Source organism: Hyperolius riggenbachi, chromosome 6 (assembly GCF_040937935.1).
Source record: "Hyperolius riggenbachi isolate aHypRig1 chromosome 6, aHypRig1.pri, whole genome shotgun sequence".
Taxonomy (NCBI): domain Eukaryota; kingdom Metazoa; phylum Chordata; class Amphibia; order Anura; family Hyperoliidae; genus Hyperolius; species Hyperolius riggenbachi.
Window position 1 is genome coordinate 354319702 of NC_090651.1, and position 19953 is coordinate 354339654.

Genomic DNA, 19953 nt, shown 5'->3' on the forward strand with positions numbered 1-19953 from the left:
GGGCCTCCATAACACCTGAGCAGTGCCACAGGCTGATTGCCTCCATGCCACGCCGCATTGAAGCAGTCATTTCTGCTAAAGGATTCCCGACCAAGTATTGAGTGCATAACTGAACATAATTATTTGAAGGTTGACTTTTTTTGTTTTAAAAACACTTTTCTTTTATTGGTCGGATGAAATATGCTAATTTTTTGAGATAGGAATTTTGGGTTTTCATGAGCTGTATGCCAAAATCATCATCAATATTAAAACAATAAAAGGCTTGAACTACTTCAGTTGTGTGTATTTGAATCTAAAATATATTAAAGTCTAATGTAGATCATTACATTACAGAAAATAATGAACTTTATCACAATATGCTAATTTTTTGAGAAGATCCTGTATATGGCAATGAGAGAACCCACATCTTCTCTGCGCAGGCCTTACTGCTTATGTTTTTGGAACAGAACCTGATGTATTAACGCCTGAAAAATTCTCGCAAAATTGTAGAATTCCTCTCCCGCCGTGCTCGCCGTCTCCGTCCGCGCACTCTTCTCTGCGGCTCTGCGCCTTCCAGCGACATGATCCATGCTGTCTTTCCAATCAGCGCGCTGGACAAGAACATTTGTTGTAGGAGGCCAGTAACACCGGTGTGGATCTCTCAGTAGAACGTTCATCATGCCAGTAATGTTCCTCCGTAGCGTGGAGCCCGTCCTGTTCCACAGCACATTATTCAGCCCTAATATGGCCGCTCTGTGCCGCGTCGACTTACTCGAGCGCTGGATGTAATGATATTTCTCTGCTCCTGATCGTCCTCTAATGAAATCTCTATCCTGACACGATGGAGCGCGTGCTTCCCCAGTGCCGGTCCTGGGCAGAGTAATGAAAACAAGAAGGTACTGAAGACTTGTAGATCCTTGATGTTAGTAGATAAAATGCGGCCCCACGGTGCCAGGTTCCCCTCGTCTTCTGGCCTCGAGTTAGAGAAGATTGACGTGTGGAGTTTCAGTAATAGGAAGGTATCTGGATTTCAGGAGTCCTAGCCTGGTGATGTTTCTTGGTGGCATGCCAGAGTGTTTGGGTCATGCCACTAAAGGGGAACTCCCTCCAAATCTTTCCTTCAGCAAAGTCTCACGCTTATCCCGGTGCCACCAAAGAAAAAAAGGCTCTATTCGAAAAGACCCTTTTTTCTGTTCTAGAATCACTAAATCACAAAAGAGGAACTGTAACCAAGGATTGAACTTCATGCCAATCAGTAGCTGATACCCCGTTTCCCATGAGAAATCTTTACCTTTTCTCACATGGATCATCTGGGGGTCTGTATGGCTGATACTGTGGTGAAACCCCTCCCACAGTGTGATGTCAGCACCTAGGTCCTGACAGTTACCTGACCTTAGGGTGGTATCATGGGCTCTAATTCTTTTTTACTTACACCTCTCCACCAGCAGGTGGCCCTCTGCAGAGTTTGAAATGTCTTCCATCTCACTGCTGGTAGCCTTAGATCATTTTAAAACGATTATTAGGCAGCGCTAAATATAAAATATAAATTTAATCACAATCACTGATTAATCAGATTACAGTAGATCAGTTCAATGGGCATAGCCACTAATAAATATAAATACAGATATCATAATCATCCACGCACCAATCATCTCAAACATCTACTGCAGTAGAAAAAAATGGGTCGATAAGTGCACTAAAAATAATAAAAAATGATAAAAAATGAAAAATTAAAAATGCAAAGGATATGTCCTTGTTTAAATATAGCAGCATAGAAATAGATCAGTTCAAAGTCAACAAGCAATCTGAAGTAATTATCTTCAGTATGTATAGCGTAACAGATCCTTGCAGATTCCGCAAGTTGATATAAATAACTTTGATGGAGGATTTCCCACTCACCAACAGTGTAAGGAAGCAATGTGTGAAAACAAATGTCCGCAATGAAGAGTGAGCTAATACTCACGATCCCCTGCATGAATGGAGTAAGATTCCTGAAGCCGCTCAATCCAGTGTGTCCCGGCCGGTGACTAACACTGGAGAGTCTGTGACCCACTAAAGATGACTAAACAGCGGTGTCGGGCTGGTATGTCCGGCTCCAGTGCGGGTAGTGTGGCGTCCCCGTCCATAGGGACGCCACACTACCCGCACTGGAGCCGGACATACCAGCCCGACACCGCTGTTTAGTCATCTTTAGTGGGTCACAGACTCTCCAGTGTTAGTCACCGGCCGGGACACACTGGATTGAGCGGCTTCAGGAATCTTACTCCATTCATGCAGGGGATCGTGAGTATTAGCTCACTCTTCATTGCGGACATTTGTTTTCACACATTGCTTCCTTACACTGTTGGTGAGTGGGAAATCCTCCATCAAAGTTATTTATATCAACTTGCGGAATCTGCAAGGATCTGTTACGCTATACATACTGAAGATAATTACTTCAGATTGCTTGTTGACTTTGAACTGATCTATTTCTATGCTGCTATATTTAAACAAGGACATATCCTTTGCATTTTTAATTTTTCATTTTTTATCATTTTGTATTATTTTTAGTGCACTTATCGACCCATTTTTTTCTACTGCAGTAGATGTTTGAGATGATTGGTGCGTGGATGATTATGATATCTGTATTTATATTTATTAGTGGCTATGCCCATTGAACTGATCTACTGTAATCTGATTAATCAGTGATTGTGATTAAATTTATATTTTATATTTAGCGCTGCCTAATAATCGTTTTAAAATTTACTTATGCACTAGGGGTTTTTGGGCTACCCCATTTAGGTGAGCTGCTGATTAATTTAGGCGCACCACTGACACTCTCTGTTAGCCTTAGATCATGATAAGATGTTCATCACCACACCTACAGGAGTCGCTTATCAACTATGGAACTCCTCTTCATGCAGCACATCTGTGAGCTTTCTTCACAGGGTCTCCTCCTTCCTTCTCAGCTGCATGATAAAATACTGAACATCTCACTTGTTTTACCGCATGCTCTAATCTTTGTGAACAGACTTTTGTTGAGATATTTACCTCAGAAGTCATTAATTTACCTCACAAGTCATTTCAGTTTTCCATGCAGTAGCAGCCTTTAATGCTGAGTACACACTATGAGATTTTATGGCCTTTTTACTGTCAGATCGATTATTTCCAACATGTCCACTTTGCTTTCCGATCGATTTACGAGTATTTTCAGATGCATTTCCATTAACGTTAATAGGAAATCGATCGGAAAATGCTCGGTAATCGATCGGAAAGCAAATCGGACATGTTGGAAAGAATCGATCTGACAGTAAATTGGCCATAAAATCTCATAGTGTGTACCCAGCATAAGGCCCCATGTTGGAGGGGAGAGCAGGCAGGAAGGGGGCACAGCGGTGGGGAGGGGGGTCGCCCCCCCCCCCCCCTGTCCCTCACCAGGGTCTCCCCTTCCCTGCTCCCCCTCCAGCTAGTTTCAATCATTTAAAATCAATATAATGTAGCAGGCGACGAGCGGGGAACTTACTTCCTTGTCCTCCACTGCTCACCGTGTCACTTCCTGTAATGGCGTCCAATGAACATCAGAGGACGGACTTACAGGAAGCGGTGGGATGCAAGGAAGTAAGTTCCCCGCTCGCCGCCTGCTACATTATATTGACTTTAAACTCTTTTTAAATTATTGAAACTATCTGGAGGGGTAGCGGGGACGGGGGACCTAGGTGAGGGAGGGGGGGCATCTCCGCCGACTGCTGCCACCCCCGACCTGCCTGCTATCACCCTCCAGCATGGCTGCCCCCTCTCCCACCCCCCAGGCTGTGACACAGAAACGGATCCATTTCTGTGTCAAAATTTGCCTGTATAGAGGGAAATACGTTTTCCCATTGCCTGCCACTACCCCTCAGTGTACCCGGGTTCAGATCAATTGCGTGAAAACGCAGCAGATCCGGACCTTCCGTTCAGATTTTGAAAACGGGTCCCTGCAGGCGGATCCGTTTTTTTCTTGGGGGAGGACGGCTGCTATTTTTAACATTAGTATCTGTTACTCCGTTTTTAATCAGGGATGAAAAACGGAGCCACGGATACGTTTCCGGACCTAGTGTGGTCTGGGCCTCACTATAAAGTAAAAACACCAACTAGTGAGGTAACTGACCGACTTGTGTGGTAAATACCTTCAAGAAATGTTAAGAAATTGCAATTCACAAAGATAAAATCATTCGGTAAATCATGTATTTATGTCCAGCTTTGACTAGTCAGTAACTCACAATCTCCAGACGGTTACATTGGCAGATGTATCAGACAGCCAAAAGTGAGAGCTGCACAGCCCTGCTTCTCACCCCATTTGATCCAATACTCTGGAGGGCGGGACTTCAGAACAGCAAAGCAGGAGAAAAAGACACTTAAGAAGTCTTTTTTTGTATCCCTTTAGATGTACATATCTATATACTGGTACACAGGAGAGCTCCCTCTAGTGGCTGCATGCACATCTAAAGGAATGCTGAGAATGCACTGCACCTGACTCATACACACCACTTGTGGGAAGACTCACCGCTTCCTGCCTGACCTGCTCCACAGCTGGTGAGACTTACCGGGCAGGGCTTAGTGAATTGAAGCATGTTTTTTCGGTATATTAGGGAAGGCGACAGGCGGCACCATTTTATTTGAGGTCTTCTATTGACCATTTTATGCGCGCTACTTTTTCGGGGTTCCCAGTGCACGGGCCCCGTATGTGAGTTTTCCTTTATCCTTGTTTTTAATTGTTTTACTTGTTATGTAATAAAGACGGTTTACACTTAGATGTGCCGTACATCTCTTTCATGTCACTATCCTACTGGACTCCTCTTTGGCGAGTCTCTGCGACCTCAGGATATCTACTATATTCCGGAGGAATCTGTAGTGTGCAACATCGCTGGTGAAACGACACCATTTGAAAGTTCTGCGGACCACCTATCAAACTTGTTTACAACCTTATAATGTGGGTTGTTGGAATCTGGTAAGCCTTGCTTCTTTACCCTTTTGTTCGAAGATCCTGTATACCAAAAAATGATGAAAGCTGTATTACTATAGACCTGCGCTGACTTTATATATTCATGTTTTTTCGGTATATTACTGAACTTCTACCACATGCGGGAAATCTTAGTGAAGTTGGGAAAAAAGAGTGTAAAATACCTAATGCTGTATTTTACCAACCTAAATTATTTTAGTAAACTGCTCTTAGTGATATCCAAGTAAGTGATGTTCCGCTAAATGATCAAGCAATTATAGAAACATGTTAGCAGACGTGTTGTGCTGTGTTTTACTGCTTCAATAAAGATCATTGCTGGATCATTGAGCAGAACATCACTTGGAGATCGGCTGTTCGAGTTTGAGTTGCCTCGTTCCTACTCTGACCCTGCTGGGTGGTTATTGAGCGGACGTGACTTCACACATCAACTGCCCTTAGTGAATTGTGGCCTTGGTGACTTGACACTTGGCAAAATGTTCGGTAAAATCCTCTGTGTTCTGCTTTAGAGTGTACCCGAGGCGATATGTGACATGATGAGATAAACATGTGTATGCACAGTACCATGCATATTAATAACCAGGCTGTGTTTTATTTTATTTTGCTGCCTGAAATAGTTAATTTTTAGGCATGGAAGTGACATCTTCTGTCTTGTTGGTGCCTCTTGAGGAATATGGTAAACATCACTGATAAGCAAATTACAGCCATAAAAGGTTTCCTGGCAGAATGTGACTTCTGAGCTCAGGGGAGAGATAAAATACATGAACTATTGACCTTTCTGTAACTCTGGGACACGTAATAGGCTGCCACTGATTAGAGATCAGCCGTCAGTGTTTGATTACTACAAAGTAAAGATGGGTCAGCACCACCAAGGAGTATTATAGCTCTTTTATTGTAGCATGGGTAGGTAACTGCTACCTATGCTACAATAAAAGAGGTATAATACTCCTTGGTGGTGCCGACCTATCTTTACTTTGTACTTTGCTGGCCCCAGGAGACACTGAGTCGTGGCACACCACTTTTTTAAATTGGTGCGTCCTACTTTGCCTTTTTGCTAGTCTTTGATTAGTGGCATTTTTGCTATTTGTGTTTTCTGCAATACCATATTATACTTAGTGCAACATCCTGCAGAACTACACAAGATGAGGGTGCTTAATATACTCTCTGGAGACTTTAGCTAGTGCACCATACTTACAGTATACTGGGCAGCCCCCTTTCATTCAGAGCACTATGCGAACAAAGGGTAGGGACACTATACTAATACTCAATAGAGTCTCCCTTTATCATAACCACTATACTGATACTGCATAGGGTATCCCTTTATTAGGAGCATCATACTTATACTGGGTAAGGTCTTAAAGGAAACATCCAAGGTCCCCCCCCAAAAAAGATCCGCTTACCTGGGGCTTCCTCCAGCCCATGGCAACCGTCTTCTGCCCTCGTCACAGCTCTGGAGGCTCTTGGTCTTCTCCGCTGCAAAACCCGACCTCGCCAGGTCGGGTTCCGGGTCGGCGTCTTCTGCGCTCCACGGCGCGGGTCACGTGGTCCGGGCGACGTCACTAGGATGGTACTACGCAGGCGCAGAGCTATTGCGCCTGCGCAGTACAGTCCTAGTGACAGCGGCCGGACCGCGTGGTGGAGCACAGAAGACGCCAACTCGGAAGCGGACCTGGCGAGGTCGGGTTCAGCAGCGGAGAAGATCGGGAGCCTCGAGAGCTGCTGACGAGGGCAGAAGACTGCTGCCACGGGCTGGAGGAAGCCCCAGGTAAGAGGATCTTTTTTTTTTGGGGGGGGGGGGGGGGACCTTGGATACTCACTTTAAGTATAAAATGAAAACCATTGGATATCTAAAAAAAAAAAAAGTCATTTTTTAGGAGTAGGAGGAAAAATATAATTGTTTATGTTAGTTTATTTTCACCTCAGGTTCCCTTTAATGAGGACCATGGGCTTAGACCCCCCTAGTGACCAGGCTGTTTTTCACAACTTAGGCCACTGCAGCTTTAAGGCCTTGCTGCAGGGCCATACAACTCAGCACACAAGTGATCCCCCCCTTCCTTTTCTGCCCACTAACAGAGCTTTCTGTTGGTGGGCTGTGATTGCTGCTGGGATGTTTAGTTTTTTAAAAAAATAAAAATAGCTCTTTTTTTTTACTATTTTTATTTGACTCCCTCCCCCCGCCAGCCAATCACAGTGATCGGCTGTCATAGCCATCAGCCTATGAGACCTGATCGCTATCATGCATCCCAGGGGGACAGCCATGTCACACGCATCGGCGTGCGTTATCTTCTGCGAAAACCCACCCCAGGGCTTGACACCAATTGGCGTTGAGGGGTCCTAGGGCTGCCGTCGCGTCCACGTCAATTGACGTGGAGCGGTTGTTAAGTAGTTAATGAATGCGGTAAGGCTCTGTGAACTGAAGCCATTAAAGGGAAGGCAGTGGTTCACTTCCTGTGAAGGGAGGAAAACTTTTGGACACAGGAAGAAGCAAAAACCTGACGAGATTCTCTTATCCACTTTATCTAAAGTGGAGGAGAAAAAGAATCCTGTTTTGGCCGCGTTTTCCCTTTTCTCGTTCGCCACGCTGCGCTGCCTTCAGCTCAGTGACTAAAGTTGTGGCCTCGGGTAAATATTCTGCCTCTCATTAGAGAACATCTGATGTTATTTTAGGAAACACATTTCCCTTTTTTACCGACTTCAAAGCACGAGTTGTACTTTTAACCGTTGCAATTTTATTAAATTTGCAAAAAAAAATGTTTCTGGTTGGAAGGGCAGGAGATTCTGACTGAGACAGAACGATCTCTTCAGGGGGGTTAATGCCGTAGATTTGTTTCACGCGGTCCGCGTTGGACGCATGGCGGGAGGAGATGAACAGCATGCAGAGACGGCATCCTCGTCCTGCTCAGATCCCGGCATGGCGACTAATTCATCGGGGGCCCATTTATAAAGACAAGACGGATTATGGCGGATTCGCCTGCGACATTTACCCCCGTGTTTGTAGAGCCCCGTAGTGAGTGGCGCAATGAGCGGATGCTGGCGGTGAAATAGTCTGTATAGGCAATGTTCAATAAGAAAGATGATCCGACAAATTATACCAGCAATACTGCGAACAAATATAACATTGGCCTTGATACTGAAATGTACCTGAACCCAAATTGTTTATACTTTTTATCTCTTTTTGTTTTCTTTTCAAAAGACCACTATCCTGAAAACAGTAAAATGTAAAATACATGTGTACACCTACTCATAAGACATAGGTGTCAAACTCTGACTCGCAGGCCAAATCTGGCCCAGGGCGCCATCAAATTTGGCCCGCCAATGATTTCAGGCTTTAGTGGCCATACTTGTGATTTGCTTCTCTCTATTGCCCGCCCCCCTTTGTCTTAACAACATCTTTCATAGTGAGGAGTGATAAAGCATAGCCATGCCCTATTACTCCCTTACTCCGCCTACTCCATCTTGCCTACCCCTCTTCCTCTTAAAGTGAACCAGAGACGAAGCACCCTCATGTATTTTACCATATATATCAGTGGGAGCATTAGAGAAAACACCTACCCTGCTCTCTGTTTCATCCTTCACTGCTCAGCCTGCTTGTTATCAGCCCTGATAAAATCCCCGACTGAGCATTCAGTCTGGCTCTGCTCAGGAATCATTATAGCTGAGTCATTATAGCAGAGCCAGAAGGGGGCAGGCTTGGGCTTGAAAAGACATCAGGGCTTGCGACGGCCGTTTCGCGTCCTTACAGTTAATGGAGCGCAGCGTGACCAAGCGTCTGTAAGGACGCGAAACGGCCGTCGCAAGCCCCAACTGATGCCCGACACCCCCACCTCCAACTTACCACCACCAGCGCAAACCTGACAGGTGAACACACCCTTGGTATGTAACCCACTTTTGACACAAGCAACGCAATAAAGTATAAGACGGAAGGTGCCCGGATATTATCTTTTTCTTCCTGATCACACTCAGGTGTGTGATTGAGACACTACTGCAGCCAAAGAGATCAGCAGGACTGCCAGGTATCTGATAAATTTACCATCCTGTCTGATCATAATTTCCAGTAATAATCAATCCATGTATAGCCTGCTTTACAGTAGGCAGTAAAAATCCTATACATCTGACAGGTTTTGGAGAAGTTCATCGCCTCATGGAGAATTTTCAGCGTCTTCTTGTTTAGGATGTATACAAAGATGCCTTCCAGCCTTCCTATTTACTGCACACTATTCTGTCAAGAGGGTTTGAAAATAAAAAAAACAAAACAAACAAAAATAACCCAAAGTGTAACCATTTATCACTTTTGGATATAGCCCTGCTATAGGTTCCCACCCCAGCCAATCAGATTGTCTGTGCTGTTAATGATTGCTGCCGTAGTCAATAGCAGCAATCAATAACAAAAAGTGAAAAAGGAAAAATAAAAGTTGAGCAGTTAAAAAAAAGAAAACGTTTATTTTGGGCCCATTCACACTTCTGTGCTTTGCAAGCGATTTCAGCATCGCAGCATAAGCGATTTGCTGAAACGCAAACACGTTGCCTGTAGCATTTTCTGCATGATTATGAGCGATTAGTGTTTCAATGTTAAGTCTAAGAGCGCTAGTAAATCACTCTGGAAGCGATGGCCTGTTCACAATCAACAGAGTTCTTCCCGTAATTTTACCCATCAAACTTTGCAGTTTACCCACAAAATACCCCTTTTTCCTGTGCAAATGTCATTTCCTGTTTATGGAAGACAGACACAGCTTATTGAACTAGAAATCGCTAAAAAAACGCTTTCTGTACAGTCAAAAACTCCATAAAATCGTTCAGCGATTGCGTTTAGCGATTTCTACTGTGAATGGGCCCTAATGTAACAGTGTAATGAAAAATACAGTGCCGTGCTGGGTATACACGTCTCGATTTTGCTGCTCGATGCTCCCACCCGATCAATCCCCAGCTCGATTCCGCAGGCGATTCTCTTATCATTTGCTCTTTTTTCTTATCTTTTTCCATTGTCCTCAATGCGGAATCGAGCGTGGAAACGATCGGGCGGGAGATCGGACATGTCGGATATTATCTATCGAGCCATCTAAATGGCTCAGAATCGAGTCGTGTATTCCCAGCATTATGTCACTTATATTTGGCCTTAAGATCCGTGGACACCTTTAGTGGTTGGCGCCAGTAGCGATCTTACGCAATCGCTACAGTTCGGGGACCCAACGCGGTATAGATGCATCGCTATGCTGTTGCCTAGCAGTGCATCTGCACAGCACTGGGGTCCCTAATCTGTGTACCCTAGCGATCACATCCATTCGCTACAGATGGATAATGTTCTGCTACATGCTCAACTAAAGATGAAATATGGCATATACTTTTTTTTGTCATGTGACATATCTGACATGTGACATCTCCCTGCATGCTTATCGTCACTCGCAGAGGAGCATGCTTGACAGCGTGTTAATTGTCAGCTGACAGGAATGGCGTGTTGCAGCCGTGTAGCCTCTGACGTGCCTGTCTCCTCTGGCGATGGGAATGGCGTGTTTGTGCCGTGTTTCTTCTGACGTGTCTGTTTTTTCTCTTTTCAGGTGACAGACGGGGGAACCATCAAACAGAAAATCTTCACGTTCGATGCCATGTTTTCTACCAACTTCTCCCATATGGAAAATTACCGCAAGAGAGAAGACCTGCTCTACCAGTCCACCGTGCGGTAAGTGTCGCCCTCTTTTACCCACAATCCCCTGTCTTGTTCAGAGCTCTCTTGCAGGGGGACCTGTGTTGGAAGATTTTGTCGTAGTTTGTGGTTTTCTTTCTTCTTGACTAGTGAGGAGTACAAGTTTCACCTAGCGGTAATTTTGCATGAAAATTCACAATTATGATGCAAAATCGTAACGTGAAATTTTGTGAAAATCCTAATTAATTTCATCTGTAATTGTAATCATTTGTAATTTCACATAATTTTTGCCTTAAAGGATACCCGAAGTGACATGTGACATGACGAGATAGGCATGTGTATGTACAGTGCCTAGCACACAAATAACTATGCTGTGTTCATTTTTTTCTTTCTCTGCCTGAAAGAGTTAAATATCAAGTATGTAAGTGGCTGACTCAGTCCTGACTCAGACAGGAAGTGACTACAGTGTGACCCTCACTGATAAGAAATTCCCCTTTTTATCTCTTTCCTGCTCTCAGAAGCCATTTTCTGCTAGGAAAGTGTTTTATAGTTGGAATTTCTTATCAGTGAGGGTCACACTGTAGTCACTTCCTGTCTGAGTCAGGACTGAGTCAGCCACTTACATACCTGATATTGAACACTTTCAGGCAGAGAAAGAAAAAAGGAACACAGTGCAGTGCACTGTACATACACATGTCTATCTCATCATGTCACATGTCACTTAGGGTATCCTTTAATTTGTGCCGCCTTTAGTGGTTAATTAGAAACGCCCCCATGCAAGCTATTGCCATAAATGCCAAAATTGCTTCATACGTTAAGAAGAACAGATTGGCTGACGGTTGTAACATTGCCTATATAAAGAGAATGATTCTAGATGTCAGTTTGATGTGCAACTGAACAGCTTGAAAAAGGTCTGGGTGACCGAAACAGCGGGGCTGTCACTGTTACAGCAACTACATCATGCTGCTTTTAAAGCAATAAAGAGCTTTTGAAATACTACTGGCGGTGCTGAGAACAGAAGAATTGTGGGTACAAGTAAAAAAAAAAAAAAAAAAAAGTGATTTCAAAAAAGATCTTGTAGTTTTTGAGAAATTCAATTTTAAATATGCAAAGGGAAAATGGTTTGTAAACATAGACAAATTACTGTACATACTCACATATAAGCCTAATTTTTTCAGCACAAAAAATGTGCTGAAAAGTTACCCCCTCGGTTTATATGCGAGTCAGTGGAGCAGAATGGATGGTGGAGCAGGTTTTGTTACTGGCAGAGTAGCATAAGAATTGTGCACTAGTGATCCTGCTCTTGCCAGTTGGCTTCCTGCTGTGTCTGTGCCCCCCATCCCCTGCAACATAGTGTGCAGAGAGCGCTGCTCAAGATCTGTGCCCCCCATCCCCTGCAACATAGTGTGCAGAGAGCGCTGCTCAAGACTACCTGTGTCAGTGGTCCAATGATCAAGGATTCTTCCTGTGTGGCAATCGCTGTCTCCTATCTATGACACCATCTAGTGGTGTCGAGACACAGCTGTATGATCCTGGGGCACATCTGGCTATAGGGAAAGGGGCTGACTTGCACCGGGGCGCATCAGGCTACTATGGAGGGGGCTGTACTGGGTAGGGGGCTTATACATGAGTCAATCACTTTTTCCTGATTTCTGTGTGAAAAGTGGGTACCTCGGCTTATAGGCGGGTCGGCTTATATGCGAGTATATACAATAGTTTAAAAAACATTTTTTCTTTGCATTTTTAAAATCGATTTTCCTCAAAAACTACAAAGTTTTTTTTGTTTTTGTTTTTTTTATTCAATTTCCCCTTGTATCCACTATTCTCCCTAAGATATGTAGCAATTTTGGTGACCATGGCATGTAAGGAGGCTTTGCTGTACACCGCTAAAGTTGGCACAAAATTAAGCAAAAATTACCCAAAATTATACACAGTCAATTGAATTTACAAACCATAATTATGTAAGGGCGTAGTTGTGAAAATGCACACACAATTTTAAGTAATTGTGATTAGCTGATTTAGATCATCACTATTCTCGCTGGATGATCGGAACCTCTGCGAATATCTGGCTCTTCCTGTGCGCATTCCAATTCCTGTCAGTGCAGGGTTTGCTGATATGTCGTATTATTATGGACCCTGGGGGATCCATGCTCTCAAACCAAAAATACATTCTGTGTCAATCAAAATCATGTGTACATTAGCCAATACCTTCATGATCGACCATCGATTGAGCAGAATGGAACATAATCAATTCTCTCCCAATCTGATACATTGATTGAATTGAATAATCCATCCTACAGGAAAATTGAGTTATGTGTAGATACCTGGAGTTGCTTCCTTGCCTGCATTATATCGCACACCTCCGCAAATCAAATGTGGTTTTCGGTTGCATTGGCTTCTGGACAAATCGAGTACCGCCATAGACTTTAATTGAAAATATTGGCAAGCTGGTGCCAAAAGCCAGGTCTTTCAAAGGGGAGATTTGGATGCCAGGCGGTACCCAGTAATTATTGTTTTTTGCACCACCTGAGGGGTCTTAGGGTTAGGCATCACCACGTTGGGATCTTAGGGTTAGGCACCACCAGGTGGAATCTTAGAGTTAGCCACCTCCAGGTGAGACTTAGGGTTAGGCACCACTACAGGGGTCATAGAGTTAGGCACCACCAATGTGGATCTTAGAGTTAGGCACCACCGGGGGGTCTCAGGGTTAGGCACCACCAAGGGGATCTTAGGGTTAGGCACCATCGGGGGGGGGGGGGGGTCTTAGGGTTAGGCACCACCAGGGGGTCTTAGGGTTAGGCACCACCAGGGGGTCTTAGGGTTAGGCACCACCAGGGAGTCTTAGTTTTAGGCATCGCCAAGGGGGATTTTAGGATTAGACACCACCAAAGACTCTTAGGGTTAGGCATGACAAGGGGGGGGAGTCTTAGGATTAGGCACCACCAGTAGGGGTCTTAGGGTTAGGCACCACCAAGGGGGGATCTTAGTGTTAGACACCACCAGGGGTGGTCTTAGGCTTAGGCACCACCAGGGGGGGTCTTGGAGTTAGGCACCACCAGGGCGGGTTAGCGTTAGGCATCGGTAGTGGCGGGTTCTGTGTGAGAGTAGGGTTATGTTAAGTTATAGTACAATATCTGTTACAATTACCAATATTTTACTCACAAAAATAGCAGTGTATTGATACATTTACCGATATTATACTATCGGCGCTGTTCCTGCGCCCGATTTTCGATAGCACCTGAAATTCACATACACTAATACCACGCAATGCGTCGCCGCATTGTGAAATCAGACTTATACCTGCTGACCTCCTGAGATTGGGCGATATCCACCTGCCCGCATAGGAAAGTTCTGATAATCGCTTTGTCTCATAGATGAACAGCGGCGTGAAGCATTGCTTTGTATAATGCTGAGCTTCCGAGAGCTTGCGAGCATTTGTGTGGTTAGCTGTACAGAACAAGAAGCTCTCAGTGAGGAGGAAAATCGCTCACTAAACCGCTGAAGTGCTGCAGCTTTACAAATTTCACAGAGCTCCCCGAAATCTTCCATATTAATACCCAGAATCCCGTCTGCCTCCTCCTTGTATGCTATCGGATGATTCACTGCTGTGAGCCGTCCTCTGTTACCAAGTCCAGGCAATGACGTGCTAAGAATTCCAGCAAGTTCAACACAAACTGTATGCAGATTGAAATTGTCACAATCCAAATGCACAGAACTTGATTGGCCCAATTGCAACCTCCGTACAATCTGAACTGAGTTTACATGCTGAGTTAAATCAGTGGTATCTCACTGACCGTCTATACATATGACCAGGGATTGTCAACGAGATGCAAATAACTTAGAGCTTATGCAGCATTTTAATGCTAAATTTCTGTTAAAGGGACTCCGAGCACCTCTCATGGGCATCCCTTTAAGACAGACGACCTCCAACAAAGTCGTGCTATGATCCCTCTGTGTGAGCCTCTTGCAATGGCCATGCGTGTCACTTCCTCTTCCTACTTCATTCAGTGATGCACTTCTCTAACAGAGAAGACAAGGGTGACCCGGAAGTTTTAACATAGCCAAGATGGCAGCCGCGATTTTTAAATTGAAATCAAATGAAAACTATTTGGTGTAGAACAGTGATTCAGGCATCAAATGAAAGAGGAGAGCACAAGCTACCGAAAGGTATGCATCCTGAAGTACTTTGCAGTACTGGTCCGAGTCTTAAAGGCATACCCATGAGAGGTGCTCGGAGTCCCTTTAACTGCACCTGCGCCATTTGATGGACCCATTGGTCCATTTTCCAGGTCCATAGAGCGACCTAGGGCTAGTTCACACCAAAAATCGCAACGTATAAACGCAAAGTGTTTTTTGTAGCGATTCCCAACATGTGCCTAGCAATTTTCGATTTATGCCTAGCGCTTTTGGAGTGTTTTTGCGTTTCACGATTTTGTAGTTCTCGTGATAAAACAGGAAGTACACTTTGACCAAGAAGTGAACAGCTTTTGTCAAAACACATTTTGAAAATCGCTCTGTTCAGTGATTTTTAGAGCGATCTTACACTTTTCCTATACTTTACATTGAGGTATAATCGCCAAAATGCTGCAGGATCTGTGTTTGGGAAGACATCACATCGCTCTGGTGTGAACCCGCCCATACAAACACATTAGTCAAGTGCTTTTCTAAACTCTAGCGCTTTTGAAATCGCTCTTGATGTTAACCAGCCTAAGGCCTCGTTCACATCTAAAATTGTAATCACAAACGCAAGCGTTTTGCAATTTTGTGCATGCGTTTTCCCCCTTCCGGCGCTCCACTGCGCGCTGTGTTTTTGGTAAAAGCGCTTTTCCAGAGCGTTTTTTTCTTTCACTCCGTGACGTAAGTCAGGAAGTGAACTCTTTGACCCGGAAATGTACAATGTATTTATTCTAAAAAACGCAAACGCAATCGCCACATTAACTGGTTTTGTGAGCGCTCGTCCTATATCTTCCATTATAGCAAAAGCGCCCCAAAAATGGTACAGGCACTGCTTTGCTGAATGCATAGCGCACGAACCGCGCTGATATGAACCTTGCACAAGCGTTTTGTAGCCGATTTTGAAAATCGCCTGCACTGGAAAAAAAAGGGCAAAAACACCCTTAGGCCCCGTTCACACTGCACGCGTTTCCAGCCGACACGGCGGGAGGCCGACACGCACGACATCAGACAGTGCATAGCGTGCACTGTCTGATGTTCACACTGCATGCGTTCCGGACCTGTGCGGTCCGGCAACGCATGCTGCACGCATTTTTTAGCAAAAACACGTGGCTGTCCCATTCACTAAAATCAGCCACGCAGCGCACACAAACGCGGATGGCGTGCGTTCGCATGCGTTGCATTCCGCACGCATGGCCTTAGGGCCCTTTTACACTTAATCAGTTGCTCTCAGTTAATACGGAAAGAAAACTGATTTTCAAAGTAATGCCCATGTTTTCCTATGGCACCTTTCACACTTTACGTGTTTTAACTGAAATCTTTTTCACAATGCACTGCAATGGAAAAAATGCATACTAACCAACGCACACCAACTGCTTAAGTGTAAACGGGGCCTTAATGTGAATGAGCCCTTAGGCTGGATTCACAGTAGTCAGTTGCATAGCGCATGCCTTATAATGCGTTACAACGTGTGTGAATAATGTGAATAATGTGACCAGTTACAACGCAGTACTGTGAACAGGCCCATAGAGTTGTATGGGCAGTGAGATGACATGCAGAATTATTCTGCAACGCACCTGAGCACTGTGAACCTGGCCTTAAGATTAGTATTGTGCATTTGCAAGAGTTTACATCTTATTCATGCGCAGCGTACATGTTCATTTTACAAATATTTTACTATCGCTAAACCTAGCCCCTATTATCACACAAGTCCTCCCTCTACTGATACTAATTGACTCCCCCCCCTCCCCATAATAACGACCCCCACCCCGGCACAAAATACTGACGCCTAACCCTAAACACCCCCAGCCCAGGCATGTTTGGCTGTCACCAGTATGATAAGGCAGAAGATTTCTTTGTAAACTGGCGCCTGCTATTTTATCGCAGCCCAAATTTCTGCTTATCATGGCCGCCTATGGCGGCACCCAAACCTCACCTGAGCCTCCAGCCCCGAATTTCCCACTTTGCCCATTAACCCCCACTAGGGAAGACCAAGGTCAACCTAAAGTAGAATATTCAACTGCATCTCTCAGGTGCAGAGCCGGGACAAGGTCCTCCAGCACCCAAGGCTGAGACACCAAAGTGCGCCCCTCCATCCCTCCCACCCCAGCCGTCACACACTGATTGCTATTAGACTAAGAAGCGCCACAGGGCCCACAACCTCCCCAACACCTTAATATCTAGTTATCTGGCTTGCAGTCACTGCTATGTATCCCCTTTTCTTATTTCTTTCTGCTTCATACAAAATTAGTAATGACAGCTGAATGAATTGTGCGCCCCATCCTACACTGCGCCCTGAGGCTGGAGCCTCTCCAGCCTATGCCTCGGCCCGGCCCTGCTCAGGTGTGGGGTGCATTTGGTGTTCTCAGAGTCAGACTGCACAATCCAGATAAACTCTAAGCTGAGGAAAGCAATCACGTCAACTCTAGATTCTCAATCAAGCCATTGTCGTATGAATAGCTTGGTGGAAGATTGTCTGATGTATATGGGGCTTTACTGGACCTGCCCAATGGTGAATCTAGAGAGGAGAGATCATAAGCAGTGATGAGCACATTTGGCCCGCTAAACAGGTATTGAGTTCCACCATTGGTGGCTTTGCGCCTTTTATACGCACTAATTGCTATTAGAACGAACCTTGTTCAGTGTTGGGTTTCGGCCGTAGTTTGAGGACACTTGATAAACACTGCATGATGAGGGTAATAATAGCAGGTAGTTAAGTCATTATTCTGTCAGCGACAGATCTCTCCCTTCTTTATCTGCCGCGGTCAATTGGCCGTGCGTTCGGAAGACCCGCGGCTACATTGTGCTCACATGAGGAGGAAAACACGAAAATTGTATCAGAGAGGCAGAAAACGAGAATATTGCTGTTATGATTTCAGCTAAACGTCGGTCCGGTCAATCAATACGGTCCTTTTTATGGCGCCGGCCGCTGTGCCTTCGATTCCCGGGATTGAGGAGGGGGGAGTGTAGAGAAGTGCTTGTCATGTATCATCAGAGCTCGCATGACTGAGCGGTGATTTGCGCCTTGCTTTTACCTGTCAGATCTGCAGCCGCGCGGAGTGGGCAGATCTTCTGGATAATCCGAGAGACTTGACCAAGGTCAGTGGAAGAAACGTCACCATGCTCATCCAAAGTCATTAACTTCACAGGCGAGAGAAAAAGAAAGAGCGCCGCAAAAAAAAAAAACCCAATTGTATCGCTTCTGTAGGGGGGAGAGCGCAAGCGAGGCTGGGAGCGCCATTAGTATGCACAGCCTCCGTTACATACGGTATGTATAGGGAGAAGGGGGTGGTGGTCACAGATGAAAGGAACGAGGAGATAAAAGGCTTTTTTTGGCGGATACTTGGGGTACTCACACACTATCTGCTGCAAATGGTATCATTTTTAAAGATTTCTGCATCTGCACCCCGGCACTGTGTCATAATTGTCACCTTATTTGATAAACGCTCAGGATGTCATCCCCGCCCTCCAATACCAAGCGCACGCCGACTGCCTCTTTTTACCCTCTCAGTGGTGAAATCCTGCCACTTCCTAAATTTGACTTAAAAAATAAATGAATTCCTCTTTAGTCAGCTGTTTCTAGTAGGGAAGGCAGCAAGAGAGGGGCGCTGGGGAGGATTAACAGAGCTGGTGTGAATTGAGGCGGCAGAACGTGTTTTATCTGTGTTGTTTTAATACCCTATATCACACTGATACGTGATGAGGTAGAGTAACTGGTATAATACACAACAGCAGAGAGTAAAGAGTAGTCAGGTTCAGGCCGTAGTCGTGCACAGAGTCAGATGTCAGTCAAATTGGAAGGATCAAACCATAGCAAAGTCAGGGACAGGCCAAGTCAAACACGTGTATCAGATGACAGCGGTACAGTAGGACCACACAAGAGCAAGGTCAAGAGGCAGGCAAGAGGTCGGCACACAGATAAATATACAATATGATGTTACTAATATAATATTACAATACAAGAATATTACGAATAAACTAAAAAAATAACAAACACTGACTAACTTGAGTACATATATATTGTGCGTCTACACAATATATAAATGTAGCTCAAATGAATAGCTAGCTAGGCCAAGAACCAGCATACTGATTAGTATCAAGGCCAACGAGCAAGTGAATACTCTGGCCTTAAATACCCAGGAGGCAGAGCAAAAGCCCAGCCCCCAGAAATGACATCACCACTGACACCCCATCAAACACGTCTCCTCAGTCTATAAAGGCTGATCTGAGCTGCGCGCGTCCTGCCAGAAACAACACGCCGACCCACATCTATAGGGGAGCCGGGGATGCCATCATTCTGATTCACGTCTACAGGGTAGCCTGGGATGCCTTTGATGGAAGAGGAAGCTTCCTCCAACTGCTCTAAACTATCAGAACAGCCTGCAGAGACCGCACCAGGTACGTTTGTTACACCCTAATTCCCTATAATCTAAACAAGCCTCGCCCATAGCTCCTCCAGCACCTAGGCATTCTGAGTCCCATGTAGCAAGTGCTCATGGGAGCTCAGTTTGGGGAGGAGGAGACTTTTCCCAAAGGAGGCGGCGTTACCAGCCAGAGATTTCAGAGGATTGCATTGAATATGCATGCAGCCTGCTTGCAGCCGCAGTATGAGAGTTACATGGCGGTGTGCAGTATGGGGACAGCTATCAACCTCTGAGCTTACAAAGCGTTTATCTCCCGAGAAGGGTTTATAGACACACAGATATAAGTGATGTCTCTGGCCGAGGATTTTATGCACGTGATATACCGTATCGGGAGCTGGTTCTGGTGCTATTGGCAGACACATTATCTCAGCTGCTGTCACTTTATGTTATATTGATTTATTCCACCCAGGCTCTGTATTTACAATCCCACTGTGAATTTAATCATTAAAAAAAAGATTCCCCCAGTTTTCACCTTTTATTTTTTAATGCCCTCTTTCCTTTAGGCTACTTACACACTAAGACGTTGCGTTAGGTGCTACGTTAAGGTCGCATAACGTGCACCTGAAGCAACGTATGGTGGTGCGGGAGAGGACGGTAGAGTGAGCCTCATTAGGCGGCTCTATCCGCATAAGGTCTCCCAGGGTGGTGCTGATTGGCCGGCGGGACCATGTGATGCGGAGCGAGACACTCCGCATCACGTGCAGTGCATATTAAGTAGCCATGTGCGCGGCTACTGTAGCGGCATCTCCTCTCCGCCCCCCACT

The 19953-nt window shown here is 45.1% G+C and overlaps 1 protein-coding gene across 2 annotated transcripts in view; it reads left to right on the forward strand.

Annotated features, from left to right (window-relative positions):
• Nucleotides 1-19953, forward strand: part of IGSF21 (immunoglobin superfamily member 21) — an 826399-nt gene that overhangs the window by 314889 nt on the left and 491557 nt on the right. For both annotated transcript variants that reach the window (XM_068241709.1, XM_068241708.1), the window contains exon 3: nt 10507-10628. In XM_068241709.1, the coding sequence (XP_068097810.1) occupies nt 10507-10628 (122 nt within the window). The remainder of the gene's footprint in view (nt 1-10506; nt 10629-19953) is intronic.